The sequence below is a fragment of the Sander lucioperca genome, chromosome 2 (assembly GCF_008315115.2).
Source record: "Sander lucioperca isolate FBNREF2018 chromosome 2, SLUC_FBN_1.2, whole genome shotgun sequence".
NCBI lineage: Eukaryota > Metazoa > Chordata > Actinopteri > Perciformes > Percidae > Sander > Sander lucioperca.
Window position 1 is genome coordinate 20,730,669 of NC_050174.1, and position 24,679 is coordinate 20,755,347.

At 40.8% G+C, this 24,679-nt stretch overlaps 1 protein-coding gene across 3 annotated transcripts in view; it reads left to right on the forward strand.

Annotated features, from left to right (window-relative positions):
* Positions 1-15,885, forward strand: part of LOC116063417 (carbonic anhydrase-related protein 10-like) — a 106,810-nt gene extending 90,925 nt beyond the window's left edge. Inside the window, exons 7-10 of one of the 3 annotated variants that reach the window (XR_004896718.1) lie at positions 657-811; positions 4,092-4,266; positions 15,038-15,270; positions 15,309-15,885. Coding sequence is in view for 2 of the 3 variants with exons in the window: in XM_035998970.1 (XP_035854863.1) it covers positions 657-811; positions 4,092-4,266; positions 12,806-12,873 (398 nt within the window). In the remaining variant the exon portion in view is untranslated. Of the gene's footprint in view, positions 1-656; positions 812-4,091; positions 4,267-12,805; positions 13,508-15,037 lie in introns of those variants that run through there. The other 2 variants (XM_035998970.1, XM_031318402.2) reach the window with 2 other exon arrangements.
* The last annotated feature ends 8,794 nt before the right edge of the window (positions 15,886-24,679 follow it).

The following is a 24,679-nucleotide window of genomic DNA, read 5'->3' on the forward strand; positions in this document are numbered from 1 at the left end:
TTCTCTTGAGTAACCAGCTAATGCTAGCGCTAGCTAGCTAACCTGGTTGGCAAATCGCTGAACATTGAAAGATATTTTTAGGTGACCAAAATGTTCCAATTAACTTTGATGAAGTGAAACAACACAGTGAGAGGGTCGAAGTTTAAGACAAAAACATGGACTACACCCAAAAACAAGTTCAGGTCTAGGTTTAATGTACACAGTGCCATGGTTAGCATTGCTAAGCCTCTGTCAGCATTGACAGGTTGGTGTGTAGCCACGCCCCTAAAGCATCCCCTGCTTTATCGTCTATTTTAAAATAAATAGGACCATAATTTACAAAATGAACATTCATTAATGAAGAAGACTTGAAAGTAGGGATTGGGACCATAAACCCATTATGAAAATGTTTACTGAGGAAATCAATCAAGTGAGAAGAAGGGTAATGTCCCCATAGACCTCTATAGTGTAAACAGACTTCTTTTTTGCAACCAGTGGAGTTGCACCCTGCTGGAAGTTAGATAGAATGCAGGTTTAAGGCACTTCCGCATTGGCTTCACTTTTCAGGCACGGAAGTTGCCGCTTGGTCTGAACATAAGGGACTATCACACAACGCACTGCATCACCTTAACACGGCTCCTCTCTCTCTCTCTCTCTCTCTCTCTCTCTCTCTCTAGATGATGCATTCTTATTAATGGGCCTGAACATAGCCGACCTTTACCCTGACACCACACGTTACATCACCTACGAGGGCTCCATCACCATCCCTCCCTGCTACGAGACGTCCACGTGGATACTCATCAACAAGCCTGTCTACGTGACACAGATGCAGGTATGTGAGTGTAGGACAAGTGTAGGACATGGGAAAAACAACATGCATTCTTTTAATTGGGGGAGAAATGCCATAAGCCTCAACACTCCTACACATACTACACTTTGCAGCAACTTTTCTCCCTATCATTTAACTCTACTGTACTGCACTAGTGGCTTAAGTTGACTTTTGACCTTTTCATTTTTCGTTTCATATTTGGTTCTACTGTCTGTGCTATTTTTGTCCTTGTGCTGCTTCAGACTATTTCCACTGTTTTAGATTATTCAAATCAGTCACCTACCGTCACTACTGAGGCACAGTGTGTAACACTAGTGAAATCAATCAAGTGTAGTTTTTCTCTAAATTTAATGGTGGAATGCAAATCCAATTTACCATCCATCCATCCATCCACCCACCCATCCATGCATCCATTCATCCATCAATTCATCCATCCGGGGTCGGGTCGCTGGGCAGCAGCTCCAGCAGGGGACCTTAAACTTCCCTTTTCTGAGCCACACTAACCAGCTCTGACTGGGCGATCCCGAGGCGTTCCCATGCCAGGGTGGAGATATAGTCCCTCCAACTAGTCCTGGGTCTTCCCTGCAGCTGGACGTGCCTCAAACACCTCCCTAGGGAGGCAAACATGGGGCATCCTTACCAGATGCCCAAACCACCTCAACCGGCTCCTTTCGACGCAAAGAAGCAGCGGCTCTTCTCCACGTTTCTCACTGATGACTGAGCTTCTCACCCTATCTCTAAGGGAGACGCCAGCCACCCTCCTGAGGAAACCTATTTCGGCCACTTGTACTTGTGTTGATCACGTACTTTCGGTCATGACCCAGCCTTCATGACCATAGGTGAGGGTAGGAACGACAATTGACCGGTAGATCGAGAGCTTTGCCTTCTGGCTCAACTCTCTTTTCTTCACAGCGGTGCAGTAAAGCGAATGCAATACCACCCCCGATGCTCCGATTCTCCAGCAAATCTCCGCTCTATTGTCCAATGTCTTCGCGAACAAGACCCTGAGGTACTTGAACTCCTTCACTTGGGGCAAGAACTCAAACCAAACGTAAACCAAATGTATAGGTGTATATTGCCACCTACTGTACCAGAGTGTTACATCCTTTGGGGGACGTTTACATTTTTTTTTTTTTATTTCCTGTCCTGACAGTGGAGCTGACTTAAAAGAGCCGGCACCAGAAGGGGCTCGCTCGCCAGAGGAGCTCTGCAGGCAAAGCCCTCACAGAAATCGACACATCATGTTGTATTTTGGTTCTGAGCAGAAAGCTGTTTTATGTCACTAAAGAGCGGCTGGATGGATCAGATTTAACACCCAACTCTCTAAAATCAGTGCAACACATTACAATACAGCGCAGCACTCACCTGCATGCATCAATTTGATCAACTCCCACACACCATCTGCCGATTACTCACGCTTTATTTACTCCTGCTCTCACTCACCAGTCCTTTGATCTCAACCCTCTATCTCTCTCTTTCTTCTTCATTGCCTGTTCCTCTGTCACCCCTCTTTTATGTGTCTATTTCATCAGCTTTTCCTAATTATATTTGCTCCACCCTCTAATGTTCTTAGCCTTTTACCCTTCCTTCCTTTCCCTGGCCTTCTCGTCATCCCTCTACTTTTTCCTCTCTCATCTCTCCTTCTACACCTTCTTTAGTGATATATTTTTTCATTTGTTAAAGTGAACTCCACCGATTTTACAGGTGCCTTTCCACAGCTAAATTTAATATGACAAATTGACAACTGTGGGTCTTTGATATGACACAAGATGTGTTTACTCGTACTGTAAACCTGAAGATCTTTAGAAGAGATATAGGTCAATAAATATTTGAACTATGCAAGCAATGTCGGCCCACATGGAGGGCAGGAAGAGTTAGTTAAATGTGTGTGTCCATATCAGTATAATATATTTATTTTCTTCAAAAAATTAAATAATAATATGTCAAAAGCCTCAAGTTCCGATGGCGCCATGGCCGCCGCAAGCAGTCGCGGACACTCAAGAGAATGCTTGTGATTCCACCAGCACATCTCTGAAGCATCTCAGAAGCGACTCTACCATAGAAATAAAATTAATAGAAAGGCTATTTCCATTCAAATCAACGTAGCAGAATGGTCAGAGCAGCAGCCATTTGTATGTGTACCATTGCCATGGAAATGTATAAACTTCCGTATAACCAACTTGCAGAAACTCGCAGAGCCACACAACGCACATTGCTATAGCCTGATGAGTGACAACTTTGTTCGGCTCGTTTTCTGTGACCGATGTGGCGAGGGGGTAGCTAATGCGGATTTAGCAAGCTAACGTTAGCCAACTAAGAAGTCATCCACCGGCTGGCCGGCTGGTTCCGCCGTTCCTTCATGCTGCATTGGTTACAGAGAATGAGTCGAACAGCGGGCTGGGTCTAACTGTCCCTCCGTCTCAGTCCCCGCAGCTCCGGAGAACGTCTCCCTTGAGCTGTGTCTGGCCCATAATGCATCCATGGTCGGGTCACTCTCCTCCCAGCTAGCTGCGACACATTTTGAGGTTCCACTGACGCATGTTGTCACTATAACAACTTACAACATTTGCCATTTTGTTGTGTACTAATTGTTGTGTATTAATCACTGTGTGGTTGAGTTTCACACACAGTGCACAGGCTGAGACAACACCTTTGCAGGATTCTGTTGAAGGGTGAAGATTATTCAGGCTCAAGATGAACCTAGGGGTGGCAGTAGCTAGGCCTGTAGGGAGTTGTGTTGGGAACCAGAGGGTCGCTGGTTCTAGTCCCCATGATGACTAAAGTACGGTACACCTCTCCAGCTACTGGTAAATGACCACGTCAACCAGTTCAATGGCTTTTCAACAGCCTTTCTATCCATTTTATTTCTATGGACTCGCTCTACGCTCAGCTCCGCTATAAGTACGCGCCAGGTCTATTTTTGACGGAACCGCGGGGCGTTGAACAGGTCGGGCAGGAAGTTGAACGGCTAGAGTATCCGGTCAATTTTCAAAATAAACAACCTGTGCAGACTCCCGATTGTTGGTCCTGACGCTGTCTTAACCGGCTGACTTCTGACCTCTAGAGTGTAGAAGTCCACAAACATTTGGAAAGTCAAGAATCTAGACCATCCAAATGTTATTTGACCCAATGGATCAAATACCTTGCGTTGGTTGCTTCTTGACCTAAGCGAACTGAACTGAACCGAACTGTGGTAGTGAACTGAACTGCACAAGCTGAACTCAAATAATGTCTACCAATCTCATTCTCCACCCGTTCTCCTTCACCCCCCTCCCCTCCACAGATGCACTCCCTGCGCCTCCTCAGCCAGAATGAGCCCTACAAGATCTTCCTGAGTATGAGCGACAACACCCGGCCCACCCAGCCTCTGCTGCAGCGCTGCATCCGAACCAACATCAACTTCAGCAAGCAGGGTCGAGACTGCCCCAACAACCGCGCCCTCCGCCCACAGTACAGAGGTAATATGGGGGGGAGTAGCGCTGTTGTTTCTGCATGAATAAATCAAACAAATCATCAAATATTCTATTCTGCCAGACATCAATGCCAAGTTTTTTATTACACTTTACATCCCTTTAAAGCTAATTAGGGCAGTTTTCCCATGCTTGTGCCAAGACTGGAGATATTTAAAGTCAGTTTTGCCAAACCTCTCACGCTCATGGACCCCATTCACCCCCTTATAAACAACCAGGAAAACATTTATTAAACCAACTTTTGATAAGAATCACTCTTATCAGTCAATTATGTTATGCAAAGGTTTTTCAATCTCATTTACATGTAGAAATAAAGCTACACTGAAGAACATCATAAGACTGGAGGAGGTGTGTTACTGGGTCTTCACACTTTAAACAGTGCTGCTTTCGTTGATGTGTTGTGTTGCTTTAGATACAGCTGAAGCCCATTTTGCAAAACCAATTTGCAAGCATCACTTGGACACAGATGGTCACATGGTGGCAGCGTCATGTTTCATAAATGATTGTTGCTCTCAAATACGTTTGCATGTTCTACAGTGCAGGGCTATAGCAAGCTCATGTATGGGTTGCAAGTACGATGTCTGTTTTCATGAGTGAAATGTTCAAATGAACAACATAATCTCATGTCAATCACAAATTGCATGTTGGAAATTTGGTGAAAGGGGCGCTAGGACCATGGATGTATTGATGAGTTGCTCAGTGGCGCATGAAGTCCAAAAAGTTCTACATCAGCGCATAAAATTACCCAGATGATCAGCACTGCTTCAGCACTATGGGGCCCATAGAGCAGGCGCACTAGAAAGTATTTTATTCACGATTGCGATGGTTGCCAAGTAAACAGAAGGATTAACCCAATAATGTTCTAATCACCTGGAATGTTCACTGACACGGATCTGATTATTCAAAGCACTGCGTTGCCATGTTGAGCCAGGATTAACTTCTCTGCCTGACTACCCTGCGTTTCTTTTGCCGGAGCCCTCTGCATCTAGGCCCACACATTAATTTCAATGTGATAACATGGTCCCTTTGATATGATTTCTTTCACCTAGTGATATTCTCTGTCTAACAAGCACTACTTGTGAAAATAGAGAGTGAAACCAAGAGGGAGATCTCAAAAACAAGGGTGAGAAACGTATGGAAATAAAAAGAGTCATACGTGTGGGAGTGCATTGTTTGTGTGGATTTAAAACCGGACACACACACACGAAACACACACACACACACACACGTGGAAGTGTTATGCAGAGAGTGTGGGAGTCCTCCTACTTCTCCATGCTCTCCAAATATTCTTTGTTATCGATCCGGTGAAGCCCAGCGTGCTCTTCACTACATCAAATGGATTCTGTGGACACCGTTTCCCTTTAATAATGGCTTGTTACAATACAAAGCCCCAACAGGAGTTTGTGTATTCATGGTCAAAGAGCAGTGAGAACCCCGTGTCGGAGAGTTGTCTGAAACCACTCTGAGCCAACAGTCCTAGACACTATGAAAAGAAAGACAGACAGATGGAGAACAAATAAGCATTCTGTGCAGTCCTACAGCACATTTACAGTAATCACATGGACCTAATCATGGGCGTAGGTTTAGTTGTAAGCATTAGGGGGGACACATAAAAAAAAATTCAGCGTCAAACACTAAATTCCCTGCATTCTGGTGAATTTATGGTGCAAATATCGTTATTTATGTAAAAGAAATGTATTGTTTAAAATTTTCTTTTTTAGGAATCATGTACATGTCAACAACAAATCTGTTAGAGAATGAGACCTTGTTAAAGCTAGAAGCTCCAAAGTTTTAATCTACATTAAAGACATGAAATCACATCTTTCTATTTTTCACGCTCATGTTGTGTTCTTTAACCCCCCGATGTAGCAAAGTAGACACAGTTCTGTTTTCCGTACATTTTTTAAGCCCCCTCAAGCTCTTTTGGGAAGTGGGTTGTTTTTCATATTTTTTTTAAAGCTGGGACAAATCTACCTCTTCTAAATATTGGGGGGGACATATCCCCTGCATCCCCCACGAAATCTATGCCTATGGACCTAATTAAAGGTGAGACTTTGATGTTAAAATGTTTCTAAATTCCATTCTAATGTAAATTATTTAAAGCTTTAGTGCGTAACTTTTTGATATTAATGAGCGACCGTTACATTGAAGCCATTGCCAAATGAGTTGCTACAAAGCTAATTAAGACTATCAGCTCCACACAACTCTCTCTGGATTTCTCAGTATGGCTATGTTCAGAAGATTGTGTCGTCTGGTGACTTTCCCGGCAGAAACTGAAGATAATGACCTCTTCTGATCTAATCCTCCGTGTCGTCCTTGGCTACTAGCAACTGCATGGAGGAGGGGTGGGGACATGTGCGCGATCACGGAAGGTTTGTATCATGTGGAAAGGCCAAAAGTTTTGTTGTCATTACTTAGAATTCCTCATGGGGGTGACAGAAACTACGCAATGTAGCTTTAAGTTAAAGGGATATTTAATTGAGTCATTTATGTAGTAGAAATGTGATTTTTTTTTTTTTTAGAAGTTGGTGCCTTCTAGACTGAGAAAAGCCAGAAGATTTATTTTTGGCTCATGTGGATGAAAGACAACGACTCCCAGAATGCACTTGCTTTGCTTCCCTATGAGTCCCAAGCCAGGCCTACCGGTTACAGACATGACAGGCAGTCAACTCAACTCAAGTGTGTTTTATTGTCATTTCAACCATATACACGAAACAACGTTTCACCGTGGCTCAAGTGGTGTTACACATTTAAAATATATAAAAACGACATTATATAAAAACGACATACAAAACAGGCTACATTTAGTGCACACACATTATAGGCTCCGTAAAGTTCAGCTAACGCATTGGTAGCATTAGCGCTTGGTGGGATGTAAACACAGAGTATAAACACAGCCGTGAATTTACGTGGAGTGTAGAATGGTCGGCATTTAACAGTCACAAACTCCACCAGCGGTTAGCAGTTGTTGGATAAAAGCACCCCATTTCTGTGTTAACACAGCCCACCTCCACTAGTCTTACCCAACAGAGCAGCATCTGCTCTGAAGGCTAGCAGACCTGTTAGCTAGAAAGCGCAGTCCGGTACACTATTGTTCAGCCATGTTTCCACAAAAACAAAAACACATCAGTCTCTGAATTCGCGTTGGGAGTTTCGTTGAAGTTGGATGTAGTCCAGTTTGTTGTCTAATGAGCAGACACTTGCAAGCAGGATGGATGTGACAGGTGGCCATCTAGCGTTAGCTTTCCACCTAGCTTGAACTCCTGCCTTCGGTCTGCATTTCCGCTTTTGATGTCCCCTTACTTGGCTACCGGCATCAAGCGACACCGCAGGCTGAGGTGCTGGTCTCCGTAGCAGGCGAAGCTCACGTAGTGTGTCGAGTATTCTGTCTATAATAAAGTTTCCTGCATATTCTCCGATCTGTACCAATGTATACCAATGTATGTGCAGTAGTTTGAATGCACATAATTGTTGTAAAAGTTTGCTGCTGAAAAGAGAGAGCCTTTTTAGCATAGCTTCAAGATGACTGACACTTGACTCACATCGGTAGTGACAGTCCCACCCCTTATGGGCGGGTTGAAAACATGTGGAACTTGCTGGCTGTAGTCCATAGCCTCTGGGCAAAAATGCTTCCGATGCTGCTAAATGACGATTTTTGCATCATCAGAGGCTTTTTTCCAGACCCACAATACAGAGAAATCTAGTCTCAGGGGGACATGAGGGAGGGAAGCACGGTCATTCGAAAATACTACCGGGTTTCTACTGATACAAAGCTTAATGCTAATCGGTGAAGTATCCCTTTAATTGTTACAATCTTGCTAGAGCTGTACCTTTAATCTATTCTCAAACACACATTCAATCTCTTTAATTCTCTGTACTTTTCTCCGTCCAAACTAACCTCCTGACAATGAAAATCTTTGTGCGGGCAAGTAGCAATAATGGCTTCCAATCGCTGCGCAAGGACATTAGTTAATATTAGGGCTGTCAATCGATTAAAAAAATGTATCTAATTAATCACATACTCTGTGATTAATTAATCTAAATTAATCGCATACATAACTTTTGCCTGGTGCCTTAACCGATACTTTTTAAGAAAGTTAAAAAAAAGAAAAAAAAGAAGGGTACTAAACAACAATTGGCAACATTAAAGAACGACTTGTTTATTGCTAAGGCCATATGGTCAAACAATTAAATGATTTAATAATAATGTAATAACTATAACAATAACTTATTTCACTAGTGAATTGCTGTTGAATGAGAAAAACAACCACCAGATGGGAAAAGGGCCTTTAACAACAACTTTGAATGCACCACGAGACTGTAGGTTACTAGTTTCATTGAACGCACCGTCTGTGTTTTTCCGACAACGGCAGCTGTAGATTATTACATCCCGGTGTTGAATCCTCTACAGTGAAATACAGACAAACTTTACACCCTTTAGCGTTAGCAGTCAGCATTTTAACCGTTTTTAATCCAGCTAGTAGGTAGTGGTAGGCTAACGTTAGCTGCTGTTGAGTCTAGTGTTAACTAGCATCACATGCAGCAATGTTTCTGTCGCCTGTAACAATGTTTAAAAGCATCTGAGAGTGCAGACATATCAGTGCCACCGAAATGAGGCACCGAAATCCGCGTTGCTATTCCGTCTGGTAGATTATAGATACGGGTCGTGAAGGGACCTGTGCCGTATTAGCACTGGATTTCGGTACCCAACCCTATTCAGGAAGAAGATTTTTATAAGTAAGTGTTCCAATTAATAATCCAGGCAGCACATTCTCGTCTCCCTTCTTCATTTTCCAGTTGAATGGTGGCTAGAACGGCTCTGGGTCAAAGTTCAATATGGAATGGATTAATCTGCGTTATCTTTTCTTCCCCGTTCAAGATAGCCTAATAGCATTTGCTATTTCTTCAGACAATATGGGCTGTTTTAAGGACAACTGAGAGGCATAAGGAAGTTTTGGCATATCTAAAGAATTAAGAAATGAGTGAATTTCAGATACCTTAGTGTCTGCCTCCGGTTGATATAAGGCAGAATAATACTGTTAAAACTGGTCGTTGATGATTTGAGGGTTGTGTGATATTGTGTCAGCACCTGTATTGATCTTTGGGATGATCTGTTCAGTTGAATGCTGTTTGAGCTGAAGCACAAGGAATCTCCCTGCTTTATCTCCATGCTCATAATAAACCTGTTTGCATTTAAGAATATTTCTTTCTGCTTTGCATGTCGAAAGTGTATTAAATTCAGATTGAAGCAGTACTTTTTCTTTAAAAAGATCTGGTGTGGGTGAGAGAGCATAACGTCTATCAATATCTGAGATGCTGTGCATCAAATCTTTAAGTCGCTTGGATCGCTCCTTGTTTTTATATGCAACGTAAGAAATAACCCCTTTCAGAGATTCCCACAGAATACTTCTTGAAACGAAAAAGTCAATCTGGTCACTGAGATATGTTTTAAAATGTTTACACAAGAACAAGTGAGGGTCTAGGCGCCAAGTGCGCTGGGGTGCTATATTACCTTGAAATATTATATCTATTTGCACTGAGCTGTGGTCTGATAAAACTATGCTATGGTACTGGCTATGGGGGATTGAAGAAAGTAATTGGTTATCTACAATGAAATAGTCAATCCTAAAATAGTGTAGTGTACAGGGAGAAAAGAATTGTTTAACAGAAGGATTTTTTTGCCCGCCACGGATCTGATAGGCCATAAGAATGGATGAAGGAGTTAATAGCCACTGCAGATGATGACAAAGTACTGTTTGGTCTTGAATTCGACCTGTTGAGCTGGGCGTGTAGGACGCAATTGAAATCTTTACCTAACACCAATTTAAAGGAGTTAAGGTCAGGTAGAGCAGAGAAGACATTTATGAAAAATTGTGAGTTGTCCCAATTTGGTCCATAGATGTTAGTTAATATTAATGATGTATTAAATAACCTGCCCACTGCAACAATATATCTACCATTAGGATCAGATATAATTTCAGAAGGTTCAAAAGGAATCCCCTTTCTAAGCAGAATTGCTGTTCCTCTGGCTTTGTGATCAAATCGTGAATGATATACCTACCCGATCCATTTACATCTTAGCCTTTTTTGGGAATTATTATTTAGATGTGTTTCCTGCAGAAATATTACATCAAGCTTTAACGATTTCAAATGACTAAATATTTTATATTATATATATATTCATGGCTTTGACATTCCAGCTGATAAAGGAAATTGCACGCTGTTGCTTATCTACGTACATTTTCAGGGGTCATATTTCTGCAATTGAAAAAATGAACTGGACCTGGATGTTGGTAAAATAACAAGTATATATGTGTATGTTTGGGTCATGGTATGAAACAAAAACAACACAAAGAGACAGAAAACCGATTAAAACAAACAAGCTAACCAACCACCCTGGATCCCTGGGCTGGTATTCCTTGAACCTGAGAGTGCCCTAAAAACACCCATCTCTCTCCTAAGCATATAACACGTAAAGACAAATCTAATCTCTCGCATGAACCGTACAATTGCAGAACAAAATGCAACAGGGCCCACTGTTCACCAGATACCAGTGCCATCTTTTTAGGCATACCTTAGCATTTACAGTCAGAGACTAAATATAACTGAACTTAATATTGCTTTATCAACCACTATAGGCCACTTTGTTTTTCGCTACACATTTGTCCATCATGGCTTTTTAGTCATACACCTTTTTCCGTTATGGTCGCAGACATCAAAAAGTTTGGTCTTTAGTCCACACATAAAACGCAACCAGCTGTAGTAGCCAACTTGTGCCCTGGGCTGCAGCATAGTCATATAGCCTCAACAGTACCTGTCATGGCTCGAAATGTCGACTTTCACTCTCCCACCCTCTCCCGCTGGTGCAGATTATCCTCAATAAAGCGATTCGCCTCGGTTGGGTCCTCAAAAGATCTTTGTTCGCCAGCTGAGGTCGTAATTTTAAGTGTGGCTGGATAAAAAAGAGACCGTATTTCACACCTGGACAATGGCAAAGTAATCCCCGGACTTCGGTAAACGCCGCTCTCCTCTTCCTCACCAGAGGCGTGTAGTCGGGGAAGCTATAAAAACGCCTGCCGTTGTGGAGCAGGGGACCCACACCCATGGCCTTTCGGAGAACGTCTGCTTTCTCCTGAAAGTAGTGAAACTTGATGATTATTGGCGTCGGGGAATCCCCATCTTTGGGTCTCGGCAGTAGGCTCCTGTGCGCTCGGTCAAGCGTCGGTGTGTAATCCAGGCCACAATCCAACGTCTCCTGCAGTAGTTGAGCGTATTTTTTCAAATCCGTCCTCCACACCGATTAACCTGCAGTTATCTGTCCGTTGTCGGGACTCCAAATCTTCAGTCTTGTCCATCAGCCAGGTTACTTGTGAGGACAGGGGGGCAACTTTAGTTTCGAGCTCCATGACCCGGTTAGCATAACCATTAGCTCCCTCCTTAAGGTCATCAATGCATGTTGCAAACTTTGCACTTTCTATCCGCACATCTTCGATTACTTTTGTAAATTCGGTGTGCACACTCAAGATTTCTGATGTCAGGTCACTCGATAAGTTATCTATTTTTTTGTGCAATTCACCTGCAAGCTGATATCACGGACAAATCAATCTTAGTTAGCACACACTGCTCAGTCTGCTTTAAGGCGGCCATTATTGCGTCGGCATCGACTCCTATCTTCCAGGTGTGTCCGCGTCAGGTGAGTCCGAGGCATCAGGGACTGGCCTCAGCTTTTGAGTCTTCAGCATTTTTAGATAGTTTTACCTGTCACATTGAACTAAAGACGATTGACCTATGTATGTAAGCACTTTAGACACGCTTTCGCACCAGGGAAGCAAGAAAGGGGAGGAAAATTTATTCTTAAATGTTCTTTCCAAGCAGAGCTCACAAAAGCGTGTCCTCACACGTCGCTACTCCACCGGAAACCCCAGGATTTTACTTTTTAACAGAAAGGTCTACATCCTTAGAAATCCTTTCCATAATGTTGTCAGACACATAGAATATTAATCTGAGCATGTCAATATGGCAAAACAATCACTTGTGAACGTAAATTGATGGTGCACAATTGATCCATAACTTAAATTGTAGCTTGTTTCGCTGCTGCCGACAGTCTTGCTTAATACTGGACCAATTTCAAAGGTTGTTGTACCCATCAGTCACCTATACACAAAAAACATAGGAAAATAGGGTCCAGGTTGAAAAAAAAAACAGTTACCCTTTACGTTCAGGTCTTGAGTAAAGGTTATTAGATACAGAGAAAAACAAAAAACTTTCCCCCAAACATCAACAAGAAAGTGCTCCATGTAGAGAACACTGGACCCACAAACAATAACTAACCCTCTACAACACTGTAACCTGCTCCAAGCAATTAATGGACTTTATTAAGATCATAGGTGTCAGCTGTTTATTGACAAAACAATCCATATTTTGTACGGAGTAACACCTCTCAAGCAGTCAGGTTAATTGAGGCCATCTGTGTTGTGAACACTGCAAACATTGAAATAAACTAGCACTGAGCTTTATTTCCATTCAGTTGCTACCCTTCACCTGCAGGCAAAGCAGTCGAGCACCGCTGCATTCTCCAGTGAAAATGGTGACTGATGTAGAGCCAAAGTTTAGAAGCACACAGGTCCAGAGGAATAAAGTGTGGTGTTTACGACTGGTCAGACTCAGCAGAGAGGGAAAGGAAACGCAAGAGACTGAAAGCAGTGAACACTGGTGATGAGAGGATCCCTGGTGGAAAAATAAAGTTATTTTTAATATCTCTTTCTCTCTCCTTTACAGGCTTACCCACTCTGAATTACTCCTCTTCTCTCTTCCATTTTATTCTTCTCTACCTGAAACCCATTGATTCCAACTCTGTACTTCCAGTTCCTCTAGTATGCTCTTGTTTTCTCTATTAGTAGTAAGCAGCAGGGTCTTTGGGGCCTGACATGTCAAGATGACAGTGAATGACTTTGATTGATTAAGACCCTTTGTGTCTTCTGTTAAAAGTTGCATTTGTTCACTACAGCCAATAGTGGGCTGTTCATCTACATACCTACAAGTATGTTCTTCACTTATGCGAAAATACCTGCTCAAAGTCTTTTTTATTACTGCCGAAGCCATTGCAAAATGACATAGAAACTAACTAGTCTACAATGTCCACACTACTCTGAATCTATTTACACAGTTATTCACATGCGTGGACTACAACAACAATTTATCCTAATGGATAATTCCTGTGTAGCAGCCTGAAAAATATTGTATGTATTATTGTATTGTTGTATAAAGAGCGACACAACATGTCCACAGAGGAGATAATGTGGATGAATGGCTCAAACACAGGACTCTTACGCAGAAGACTGGGGTTTGTGTCTTGTAAGAAACCCAAATTCGATGTTGATGTATCATTTTTTGACTTAGGTGACTTATTTTCTTCCCTTTTTTTAGTTGCAGTTAGGGTGGGGTTTTGAATGAAATGGCTTTCCATAACCCTCCAGAGATCCAAAATACAGTTGTAGTTTAGCTGATGACAATTAGGAAAGAAAATGGGTGGGTGGACACCCAGAGACTGGTTGGGTTGAGAGAGAGAGAGAGAGAGAGAGAGAGAGAGAGAGAGAGAGAGAGAGAGAGAGAGAGTATTATTATTATAATATAAATAGTAGTAATAAGCAATAATAATAATAGAAATGTGACTAATTACAATAATATTAGTAATAGTAGCAGGGGCGTTGAGCAGGACAATGGCAGCAGGCGCAACCACAATCCATGTGCAACCACAATCCATGTGCAACCACAATCCATGGGAAACCTGTGAGACCAGAAAGCACATAAAACTCTGGAGGAGATGCCAAGTTAGTAACATGCATTAATGGGACAGGAATGCATCCAGATGGTGTGAGAGAGGAGGAGAGGAGTTCAGTGTATCATGGGATTTTAAATGATATTCTGAATTTTACAGGGAACCAGTGCAGAGAAGCTAATATGGGAGAAATTCTCTTTTTCTGGTTCCTGTCAGTACACGTGCCGCAGCATTCTGGATCAACTGAAGAATCTTAAAGGACTTATTGGTGCAGCCTGATAATAAGGAATTGCAAAAATTGAGCCTAGAAATAACAAATGCATGGACTAGTTTTCCTGCATCTTTTTTGAGACCGGATTGACGCAGGTGAAAGGCAGTCCTTGTAGTTTGTTTTTATGTGGGAGTTGAAGGATGTATCCTGATCAAAGACAACTCGAAGATTCCTTACGGTGGTGCTGTAATTTTGTTTATTTGGTCTATTCTGTACACGCGACTATCTATTTCATGTCTGTCCGTCCTGGAGAGGTATCTCTCCTCTGTCGCTCTTGCTGTGTTTTTCCTCCAAATTAAGGGTCTAAATATAGAGGGTGTCATATTCTGTACAGATTGTAAAGCCCCTTGAGGCAAATTTGTCATTTGTGGAATAGCAGGGGCTGTCAACTGCACACTCAAAAATTGATTGGAGTGAGTCACCTACTGGTTTGACATTTTTTTTATCACTTTTCTACTGTGACTGCACTACATACTTTTAACCTGCGTAGAAGTGGTAAATAGTTTTAAACTAGGACAGAGTTTCAGTCCGTTTTATCCTTTACCTTTGTCTCTCATTATCCTGTCTCATGCACACTTTGTTTCTCACTTTGTCTTTCTCTTCACCACTTTGAAAACCTGAGGCATGTCTTGTTCTGTTTTGTTTCACACTGCTTATCCTTGCAGTGCTAATTATCTCCTTTCGTCCTTCTCTGCTCTTCTCTTCCTCAGTGAATCAGTGGCTCCTGAAGTAGAAGATAAAAAAGATGTCAAGCTGCAGGGCCACGAGAGGAGAGGCAGAATTCATTCAAGTCTATTTCACACTGCCAAACCGAGCCGAGCCTGCTGTTTGACCTGAACTGAATGGGAGGCAAACTCGCTGTGCTTTACTTAAGACATCTTAACTACACTGATCTCAGCTGCTCAGCTGACCGAACTCCAAACAATCTTCTGTGCTGGCCTCCCACACATGTACAATGTAAACACAGCTCATGTGGGCCAGCACAGCGAGGGTACTGACCAGACTTTGAGTCCAAAGTCTACTCCCTTCTGTGTTTTTATTTGTTGTGTTAACTTACAAAGACTGGAGATGTAAAGCCATTCAATCATTTTCTTTGGCAGGTTTTCAGACGGATAGATGTTATTTAAAGACTAGTATACTAGTATACTTAGAGTATACTCCGTTTGCCTGCTCGTTCATGCCTACGCAAGGGAAATTATGGAAATGATCATCCATCGACTGGAGGAATTATTACATTTCCATTGATGGTCTGAACTCCTGCAACAAAGAAACACCCAACTGTGGTATGATGAGAGATATAAAAAAAATCTGCTGGGTCTGATATCACATAATAACTAAAGAAGGTAATTTTCAAAGATAATTTGAAATGTGTGAATTGCAGGCTACATAGCTGAAGGGGAAGAAAAAGAGAGGGAGAGACTGCAACTCTGATATTTTACAGTCCTGAACAGATTTATGTAACTGAAGATTGGAAAGGTATAGGTCAATCATTTTGCATGATTTTACAATAGTTCACTTGTCTTTAAGTTAACTTGTTGATTAAAAAGTGATGACAGAACTAAGCTGGCATCATGTCCCTGCTTTGCACAGCGACATAAAGGGTCAGCCTCCCCTTTACAATGACAACAGCCAACACACTCACCATACCAACCAACATAGACTGTAACCCCCAATTTCCACCGGTTGCGGAACGGCTGCGGAACGGCGGCAGAGTCATTAGGTTTCCATTAAAGTCAATGTGTGTATTTCCACTGACTGCAGAACGGCTGCGTTCCGACTCCGTCCCAGCTCCAGTGGTCCGCAGCCCTCCGGAGCAGATACGCAGAGCTTCTATTTTTGCCAGACGCCGGAGAGCTCCGCAGCAATTCGGCACAATTCAGATTGTGCGGGACAGGAAGTCGAGCACAGAAACAAAATAAAACATCCGGTTAATTTTCAAAATAAAATACACCGTGCTCACGGCGGATCATATTTCCCTGCATTACACCTTGAAAACACAGCACAGAGTTGTTTCCCCTCTACTCCTCTGGATGGAAACAAACTGTTGTTGGTTTTATGGTTCTATTCTACCTGAATTCGCGAGATCTCGTGGGTCCTCGTAACTACAGCTGCAACAAATCCGGACCTGGTGGGTATTGACGGACGGCAGAGCACGCAGCCGTTCCGCAATCGGTGGAAATGAGGAGCACAAATAATGGATGAAGCAGCAGTGACGTCACCCGTTGGTGTGTGGACTTCCTTTTTGAAGCCTCCAGTGTGGCAATTTGACCGTTGCCATCTTGTTTTTGTTTTTTTCAAAACTGGACGTGATGATTTTTGGACGAGAGGGTGGAGCTGGGATGGACGACGCGGCCAAGCCAGTGTTGTTCATGATTGCAATGACACTGCGCTAAGCTAAATGATAAAGAGGGAAAGTTGCAGATTTTCAAACCTTCTGAAAGCGAGTCATCCAGTGGAGATTTACCGGCGGGTAAACACGGACCTCTGGGTACTGGCGCCATTCATCTGCATGTACGGCAATACATAAAATTGGCAAACTTTCCCTTAAGTTACCAGCTAATGCTAGCGATAGCTAGCTAGCTTGGTTGAGAGAACGTTGAACAAGACATTTTTAGGTGAACAAAATGTTCCAATTTACTTTGATGAAGTAAAAACACATAGCTTAAGATGAAAACACGGACAAAACCCAAAAACAAGTTCATGGCTATTTTAATGTACACAGTTACCTATAGACTTCTATAGAAACAGACTTCTTTTTGCAAACAGTGGAGTCGCCCCCTGCTGGAAATTAGATAGAATGCAGGTTTAAGTTTTACTTTTCAGACCTTGTGGCTCCGTCCCATTATTATTTCAGTCTATGCTCACCAAACATGTTCAAACTAAATTGTTCATATTAAGGTCTAATTCATGATCATTATGGAGCTGTAGTAAGAGATACTCTGTGTCGAAAACTAAATGCACAATAGATAAGTGTAAGGAATGGATTACAGTTAGCATGTCCAGTTCGGTTCAACCGTCTTAACTTTCTACCTATAAGTAACCTAGTGTCATCTCCAAAGGCAAGGGGCATGTCATTAGCTAATTACATGACATTATGCGGTTACAGATTATGTCAGAAATACTTGATATCAGGACTTTACTGTGCCATGCAAGAACAGAAAGCTTGACTTAGTCATGTTGATGCAACAACAGTGTTGCTGTCATTACTTAGAATTCTTCATGGGGGAGACAGAAACTACACACTAAAGCTTTAAAAACAGCTCAGTGAGAGGAGCCAACGTGGATGTTAGACCAAGAGTTAAGCAGTAAAAGAAGCCAGACAAAGCATCATGTGTGACGTTATTAGCACCACTTATCATTGAAAATAGCTTGTTGTGTCAAAATACTTTTTCCACCATGAAACCGTGAGCGCAGTTGCCAAAATTGTAATATTGTAAAAGAGAGAACCTGTTAAACACATTGTGTGTAATGTAAAAAATGTGACAATTCAAGAAGGTTATAAAAAAGTGTCACTTTCTGTTTTCCTCCTCAATTTTCTACTCACAGTCAACATTGAAATCTATTGTCACTCAACCTTAATGTCACTCCTGGAGGAGTAAAGAGGGAAGGTGCACACACACATACGTTCATGTTATTACATATTTTTTTGAAATAAATATTAATTTAGAGAAGTTGCCATGACTTGTCTTTCTAAATATATATAATCGGTCAGTTTTGACTAGAAACAGATGTCACTGATAGCAGCCACCAACTGAGACTATCAAAGCAAATAAGTATTTGAATTTTAAAGGACAATTCTGGCGCAAAACGAACCTAGGGGTTAATAACAGATGTGTACCCACTCTGTCATTCTCTGGGACATGTTTTCATGCTAATTGAATGTGTTTGTAGCTTGAAACAAGCTAGCGCGGGCCACTGATTAGCTTACAACGCTAGTATTCGGGGCACAGGGAAAGTAAAAACAAATCGCTATTTATACCACTAAAAAGGCTCAAAATATCACCACACTTCAACGGTAGCATAACGAGGGTCCCTAAATGTTAACCGAAGCATTGAGAACTTTGTAAGTGTATAGACTAGTTTATTAAAAAGATAGATTATAAAGACAGTTGCGTTCTCGTATACAGACGGCCGCCGTCTTGGGAACTACTGTCTTCCTAAACTATCTTTTTAATAAACTGTCTGTACACCGGAATTGTCCTTTAACAGCCACTGAATACTTAATATTGAAATATTTTACTTTGAAAACCATATCTGAATTTATTTGTCCTAAGTTTACCTCTATGAAAATATGACATTTCTTGATTTGCAAATTCAAAAGCTGAATTTGAATATACAGAGTTTCAAATGGTCACAAATTCAGATCCAAAAATTCAAGTTTCAGAATTTTAACATTCAGAACAAATAAATTCAGATACATGTTTTTTAAAGTAAAATATTTCAATATTAAGTATCCCATGGCTGTTAATAATCAAATATTATTAAACTTATATACTTATATACTATATTACTATACAAAATATATTTGCTTCCGTAGTTAGAGTCCTCATAGTCCTGTCTGGATGCATGCCTCTGAGGAGGCTCCAGGTGTCTGAAGGCTAAGGGCGTTTTCACACCTATAGCTGGTTTGATTTGGTCTGAATCAGTTGATGAGTTTGTAAACTTGGAGCAATTTCCCCTTGGTTGGGTTTCACATGGAAAAATCCAAGCCAACCAAAATGCGTCATTACAAATCACGCAAGAATGTTCACTCCTTTTATTGGTCGGATGTTTCTGGGGCAACTATAGGAAGAAGGTTCTGTGTTCTGGAATAGTGCATATTTCTCGCATTTCCATGGTCAAACCAGCTAATTTCATTTAAATAATTAGACATTGTTTGACATTGTCTGCTCTGTTCAACGAGACGTCACTCCGCTCTGCCGGCGTCTGTCTCCAACTTTAGCGGCGGCTGGTTTGACCACGGAGATGCGAGTGACGGACGGCGAGCTTAACTGCTGTCTATTTCTGTGAGAGAAACATTGCAATCTGTTACAGTTTGCCTGCTCTGCTGCATGGCAGATTGCTAAACACACCTGACTACAGGAGACATTTAGTTATCTGTGTGACGTGAGACCTGCACTGTATAAAAGGGAAATTATTGCTCTTAAGTTTCTGGGATATTTTTATCAATGCATGTTGTGCCTGATCAGATATGTGCTGTGATACATATATATTCAAGTAAGGACAACTGAGACTCATCGAGTCTGTTCAATTATTCATCAAAGTGGAGATTGACATTAAGTTTTTCCAAATAAAAAATGTATGTTTTCCTCTGGTCTGAACTATAGCCCAAATAATGTGTAAATGTGACTGAAAAACGAGTGGTGTTATTTCAGATAACTAAGGTCTATACACCACAAACTCTGAATATGAGTGTAGAACTGAATAAAGTTGGTTACAAGATGTCCACGTTATCTGATGATAATGTATGGTTAATGTTGCCAATAAGCAGCACAGTGTTATGACATGAATAATAGGGGTGTGAATCTTCACTGATCTCACGATTCGATTCCATAATGATTATTCTGTCAACGATTCGAAATCGATTCGATATCATGATGCATCACGATGCGTCCCCTCCTCAATATTATTATATATTGCTACATCAACAAATTCAAGCCGTCAGATATATAATGAACTCCCCTTTTTAATTACTGCTCTTAAAAAAAGACACTTCCTGAATGTAGCGGAGTCTGGACACAGCAGACAACAGACAAAAGGCAGAAACAAAAAAAGCAGCAAGCGAAAAATCAACAAGTAACATCAGTAGGCAATAATCGATTATTTTCTGTCAGTGCATCAATGCAGACTCGTCCAGGTCCGATGCAATGAATAATTTCAACACCCCTAATGAATAATGCAATTTCCATTCTGTTGTGCAGTGACAACTGCTGCTGCTGTATAACTTGTGTCCTCTTGGTAAGTAATCAGCAGCTGGTAATAAACTCAACTCTCCCCATCAGGGAATCCAACCCCAGTCTTTCTAGCATGGTGGAGATGGCGCAGTGGATGACACATGCCTTTGGTGTGGGACATATGGGTTTGATTCCCACTGCGATACATCAACCAATGTGTCGCTGATCAAGACACTTAACCCATAGTTGCTCCAGAGGCATGCAACCTCTGACATATATAGCAATTGTAAGTCACTTTGGAGAAAAGCATCAGCTAAATGACATGTAATGTAATGTCTAGCGGCACCTGGAAATTCTATAGCTTAAACATCCTAAACTGATTGTTATGACCCCCACAAAAGAGGTCTAACATAATCAAAAGATTCAAGGATAGCAGAAAAATAACATTGGATTTATTTTTAAATATTAATGACCAATGATTTGATCTAAGATAGATTTGAAAAATTACATAAATTAAGTAATTGATGGATGGACGGATAGATAGATAGATTGATAGATAGATAGATAGATAGATAGATAGATAGATAGATAGATAGATAGATAGATAGATAGATAGATAGATAATGAATCTGTTCATTATATATTATATATATATTATCAGCCTAGGGCATAGTCTACTTTTGATTCTATTTCGTTTGTTTGACTTCACTACGTCTTAGTTTATTTATTTGAAGAGATTAATTTAGTTAATTTGATTCAGGATTTGTTTAAAAAATCTAATTAAAAAAACATTAATTTGTTTGTTGTTATTTAAGATTAAATACAATTTCAGTTGCACTTTCAATAAGAGAACACATCTGCTGTTTTGCACAGTTTATTTAAATGAAGGAATATTTTTCAGTCATTGGTCTGCAGCTCATTCTGTTAAAACAAAATGTGAGGAAATCGTATTGTGAACTCAAAATCGTGAATCGTACCGAGATGTGAGTTGAGCGTATCGCTACATCCCATATATATAGATAGATAGATAGATAGATAGATAGATAGATAGATAGATAGATAAAGGTAGAGTAGGTAGCTAGATTGTTTCAAGAGTCCAACTCGAAAATGAAAAAAAAGCAATAGAAAATTTCTTGTTGCAAGAGGGCTGCTCTTAGCTCAAAGCCACACCTGCTCCTATATATCAAGGCAGCAGCAAGCTTTGTCAATGTTACATAAGCATGTGTCGTTACACCAGGTGAGAACTGCACCCCTATTTTCCTACAGTTTTTGTGACTGATGGGAACAAACAATCATTGAAATTGGTCCAGTATTAAGCAAGATCGCTGCAGTCAGCAGGGGTGAAACAAGCTAATTGTCCAGCTTGTATTAACCTTCAATCAATCAATCAATCAACATTTATTTATATAGCACTTTACAGCAACCAGCAGGTATACTTTACATCAGGAACCAAGAATAAAACAACATATCACAAACCTTCACAGAAGTTCTTGTTTTGCCCCTCAGATTAATATTCTAAGTGTCTGACAACATTATGGAAAGGATTTCTAAGGAGGTCGACTTTTCTGTTAAAGAGTAAGATCCTTTTTTTAAACATAAAGACATCCGCGAAATTTCGTTCGCTAAACCCACCAGACTCCGTAAATAAACAGTAATTTTAGCATCGTAAAATACACTTCATTCAAAGTCGACAGAAACAAAAGAAAACTTTGAAAAGCCATTTTGGGTCGTCTTTCCACTCTTCCAACCATCACAACTCTAGTTTTGGTTGAAATAAACACAGAGTTTACCGATTTATATGTGAAAATATGTTGGCTCTATACACATTAAAAGTATTGGGACTATCAAAGCAAATAAGTATTTGAATTTTAAAGGACAATTCCGGCGCAAAACGAACCTAGAGGTTAATAACAGACGTGTACCCACTCTGTCATTCTCTGGGACATGTTTTCATCCTAATCAAATGTGTTTGTAGCTTGAAACAATCATCATTCAAATGGAGTCTGGTGGGTTTAGCACTAGCGACTTCGGAGCTGTTTCTGGTTAAACAGAAAGGTCTCAAAGAGGTTATAAAGGTTTATCTCTGAAGGGATCCTTTCCATAATGTTTTTAGACACTTAAAATATTGATCTGAGCCTGTCAGTGTCAAAACGAGCACTTTTGTGAAGGTAAATACAAGCTGGACAATTGCCCCATTAACTTACGTTGTAGCTTGTTTTGCCGCTGCCGACTGCAGCGATCTCGCTTAATACTGGACCAATGTCAAAGATTGTTGTTCCCATCAGTCACTTAGACACAAAAACATAGGAAAATAGGGTCCAGGTTGAAAAAAATGTAGTTACCCTTTAAGTAAAAGTACTAATACCACATTATAAAAATACTCTGTTACAAGTAAAAGTCCTGCATTGAAAATGTTACTTAAGTAAAAATGATGTAAGTAATGTACTTAAAGTAAATTTAAAAGTAAAAGTACTCAACAGAAAAATCCTCACATTTTAGAAACTGGAAACGATCCAAACAGTTGTGTGTTTAATGGTCAAATCATTTCCGCTGGACTGGTAGGCCATTATATTGTTGGGTAGTTTAATCTGTAATAGAACATCATACTTCATAAACTACATGTGCTTTGTGTGTCAGATGAATGTAGCGGAGTAAAAAGTACAATATTTCTCTCTGAAATGTAGTGGAGTAGAAGTAGAAAGTGGCATGAAAAGAAAAGACTCAAGGAAAGTACAAGTACCTCAAATTTGTACTTAAGTAGAGTACTTGAGTGAATGTACTTGTGTACTAATGTTACATTCCTCCACGTAGGCTTATTGTTATTGATATGATAAAAGCATCTAAATTGCTAGTGGTGTTAACTGAACCATCATGGCACATCATCACCACTGGAGCACACAGTGAGTGGTTAGGTTTCTATAATATCTTGACATTTTAAATGAAATGGATGACTCATTCAGGCACTCACTTCTGTTGTCAAGTAGACAAAGCATATCCATGTATGGATATGACATTGAAAATAAAGAATACATACTGTAGTGTTATACATCCAAAGAAAGTATGACCCTCAACATGCAGTCCAAACAGTAGAAAGGCCAGTCAGGAACTTAGGAATTAAACTACAGGTTTCCCAAAAGATTAATTTATGTTACCTACAGAGTAGGCCCGGTTGCTTTTACCTCCCTCTGAAAATTGGCTACTGTGGCTATTAACGAACAAATTACCAGCACTGCTACTATTATCATAGTCATAGTTCTATTATCTGTATTCTTACTAATTGCCACTGTTCATGATGCCAACTGCTAAAATTATTATTAATCATATTTCTGTATATCTGTATCTGTGTCTCTGTGGTCTAGTCATATCCATAACGTTCCACTTACGGGATTGCTCCGTTGCCGCCGGAAATTCCCTTACATGTCTTTCATTTCGGCCGGATGTCCGTTACCTTCCTCTTTCTTTGTGTTGTAATTCTAAACTCCGGTGGATTTCTGAGGACTATGGTTAACTGCTCCTCAGATCTCTGCAGGGTAAATCCAGACAGCTAGCTAGACAGATGTCCAGTCTGAGTTTTCTGTTGCACGACTAAAACTACTTTTGAACGAGCACATGTTCCATCAGAACAAGTTCCTTCCCGAGGCTATTTTGCAGCAGCACCATTGCTCCGTGAGACCATTGGGATTGGTTTAAAAAAATGCCAATAAACCACATCACCCATTTCTCCCGGAATGCTGTGTGGACTAGCCAGACCGTCCTCTGCCAGTACTCGAATTACGTGGAAAGCAACAAAGTCAAAAATCTGAGGAGGTCTCTCATATCTGAAGGTGTCTGCCATATGTGGTATTGTAATTTAATCTTAAACAACGCTCATTATCCATCCCTGTGCAGTCTGTTACCATTAAAGACGTTAAATTAAAATATAAAATATAGGCTACTACGGGACGTAGACCTGAGCCTACCCTACGCTCATGAACGCAGCATGACTGCACTTCACCACCACACCACTAGGCTATGTGAGCAAACCGCATAGGCTACGATCGATTTGACAGCACTCGCAAGTCCGAAGAAGTCACCTTGCTTTTAGCTTAATGTGCTTTTGAGGTAAATACCACCAACACATCTTAAATAAATAAATCTGTAGCTATCCTCTGCCATTCAGAGCTTCGGAAAAGTTCCCAAATATTTTTGAAACACCTGTCAGCAATACAGTGCAATCTCTGATGGCGGAATATTCAGTGAATACGCTTCCCAACAACATCTCAGTGCAAATTCTAAAATTGTTGGTCTATTTATTTCCACGGTTCAACACACGAGACGACTGAACACCCAGGTGTTGTTATCACTACGTGTACATTAAAAGACTAGAACATTTGGCTGTGCAATGGCTTTATTCATTTCTGCCAGTTAGTGCATTTTCCCTGTGTATAAATTGAAGACTACATGCATTATTGTGTTTGA